Genomic DNA, 2,999 nt, shown 5'->3' with positions numbered 1-2,999 from the left:
CATTTTTTCCTTCTCATGATTCCACGGTCATCTCTTTTCTTTTCTTTTTTATAAATATAAAACAAATGCATAAGTATTATCACATATACTTTATGAGGCGATTCTCTCATCAAAATAATTAAGCAGAAGAACACTAATTAGAGTATTCATGATCGATTGTCTAATTTTTTAGTTATGTCCAACAATTTGATGATGTTTTACCTAAAAATAGAAAATAGTTGGAATGAGAAAGGTATTTATAAATAAGTTTTCACATATCGAACAAATGATTATAAGAGTGTCGTGTTATATCATTAACTCGATGAGAATGTATCTTTCTTGAGCAAAATTGACTGAGAAATATTTTATAAAATATTTAAATACTTTGTTTCTCATGGTGATACCTTATCAGGTCTTGGAAATGGTGAAAACACTCATCCCTTTGCACAAAATAAAAATATATTTAATTAGTAGTAAGTTATTTATTACATCCAAAATATACATTGAAATAATGTAATAAACGTGTGAAAAGAATATTACTTGTAGGCTTCGCCATTCTATATTCTTCCAACGAGTTTATACCAATAATCCTTCCAGAATGAAGAATGTTACAAGTAAAATTCTTTTAACCCTTTTATTACTTTATTTCAGAATACATTAAGTGTAATAGATAACATTTTAGCATTACTAATTAACTATGGATTCTTATGTGAAATGACATGTGCTCTCCTCATTTGCAAGACCTAACAAAGTTTCACCTTGGGAAATATAGCGTTTAATGCCTTCATCAAACATTTCTCTGTAAATTTTGCTCAAGTAAAACAATTACGTCAACTTAATGAAATTGGTAAAATATAATATTTATATAATTATTTTTTCGATAAGCTAATTTTATACATTTATTTCGAAAAGGACGATGTTGTTATTTTTGTTTGTAATATCTATGTCTTTATCATTTATTCAAATAATTCATACTATATGTTTATCGTTGCAGACTACTTGATCTTATGTATTTTCTTGACAATATTTTTTAAACATATATATATATATATATATATATATATATATATTTATATATATATATATTTATATATATATTTTAATTCATTTAATTTAGTAAAGATATGAGTCTACATAATATAGTATTTGTTAGACCAAATATTTTTGAGATTTAAAACAAAAAGATAAAATATGCTTATATTTTTTTTAAAAGGACATTTTAGGTTTCATTTATTTTATATTTTTACTTAGCTTATCATTTACTTTTGGATTTTTTTCAATGTAAAGAAGTAGTATGAAAATTTTTTTAGAATCGATTTATAAAAGAAAATTTAACTTTTTGACAATGATATGTCATATTTACGTCAAATGTAGATGTATTTTGATAAATTCACGAAGAATTGATTTTCATTACTATATTGATCTTCACCACATTTATGAAGAATTAACAACGAATTGTATCGTTTATATATATAAGTTTCTTGTGGTTTAAGGTAAAATTGATTTTAACTATCGGGCAAAATTATATTTAAAAACTTACCATGATTTTTCGTTTACGAAATCATTGAAAGGTGATAGACTCCTAGTGAGGAATCTGCTCTCAAGAACACACTTGCAAGGTCTTGAAGATGATCAGATGGATTGATGATGATCAATGGATCGAAGATACAATAGATTGATCAAATGGAAGGTGAAGGGGTGGTTTATGCAGCNACACTTGCAAGGTCTTGAAGATGATCGGATGGATTGATGATGATCAATGGATCGAAGATACAATAGATTGATCAAATGGAAGGTGAAGGGGTGGTTTATGCAGCGGATTGAAAGAGATGGAATGGTGAAATGATGCAGCGGATGAAAAGGGGATTGAAATGAACTTCCAAGAGAGATGGAAATCTCTTAGACTTCAGGCTCGAATCCAACTTAGATATGACACACTAAGAAGAAAACAAGTTGAGAAGATATTACACACTCCTCAGATCAAACAAGTAGAAAGAAGTTTTTGATTAAAATGTTTGATGGTTTACAAAGAAGAGATACATGGTCTTTAAATAGGGGAAGAGGGGGACGAAATAGAGAAGAGAAAACCCTAGACAACCTTGCAAGTTAAAGTTCAAGCTCATGCAAGATGTCTAGGAAATGACAAAACATTAAATGCATTGTTTTTGAATGAGAAAAGATAGAAAATGGGCCAAAGCTTTGTAATGGGCTTTGGACCACGAATTGGGCTGGCAAAGGGGGCCTCATTAAAAACCTTGTCAAAAAAATCCAATGGGACAAAACTTGACCAAGGGAAAAAGAGCACCAAAGCAACACTTTACCCTTTACCGAGCACCTTGAGCTGTGAGCATGGTGAATGTGGTTTGAGTCACGTCTTCTAGCTTCTTGTCCAACTCCTTAAGTATTGCATTGATGGCTTGGTTGAACCTCTTGGACCGTGACCTTGTAATAGGACCCGCCGGGACGATCAATGCTTCCTCCGCTTCTTCCACTGGTACAAGCTGCTCCTCCGGTGCTTCCTCTGGTTCAAGCTGGTCCTCCGATGCTTCCGCAGGTTCAAGCTGCTCCTCAGGTCCGTGTGGTTCGGTTGAGCCGTCCATGGTTTCATCATCCTCTCCCACTTGAAAAGGATTTGACCTCAAATCCGAATTATCTGCACAATAAGGAAGAAGATCAGAAACGTTGAAATTGCCACTAACTTTGTACTTATCTTGGAGGTCGAGTTGGTAGGCATTGTTGTTGATTCTTTTAAGCACTGTGAATGGTCCATCAATCCTCGGCATTAGTTTGGATGCTCGCTCCTCCGGGAAACGCTCCTTCCTAAGATGAACCCACACTTGATCACCCTCATTGAAGATGACCTCTTTACGCCCTTTGTTCGCATACTTCTCCTTAGCCTTTTTATGAACCTGTTTGACTAATTCGGCCTTTTTCTTGCCATCAAGACTTGATCTCTCACTCAAAGGTAAAGGCATTAGATCCAAAGGAGAAGTGGGGTTGAACCCATAAACAATTTCAAA

General features: G+C 32.9%; 1 protein-coding gene across 1 annotated transcript in view; it reads right to left on the bottom strand.

Moving 5' to 3' along the window:
* The window catches only part of LOC104743811, a 3,874-nt gene continuing 3,178 nt past the window's right edge, over positions 2,304-2,999 (bottom strand). The window contains exon 4 of the mRNA XM_019235559.1: positions 2,304-2,599. Coding sequence (XP_019091104.1) covers positions 2,304-2,599 — 296 coding nt within the window. The remainder of the gene's footprint in view (positions 2,600-2,999) is intronic.

The sequence above is a fragment of the Camelina sativa genome, chromosome 14, assembly GCF_000633955.1.
Source record: "Camelina sativa cultivar DH55 chromosome 14, Cs, whole genome shotgun sequence".
NCBI classification, from domain to species: domain Eukaryota; kingdom Viridiplantae; phylum Streptophyta; class Magnoliopsida; order Brassicales; family Brassicaceae; genus Camelina; species Camelina sativa.
Note: the sequence above shows the minus strand (reverse complement) of the source record. Positions and strands in the feature narration are given on the sequence as shown.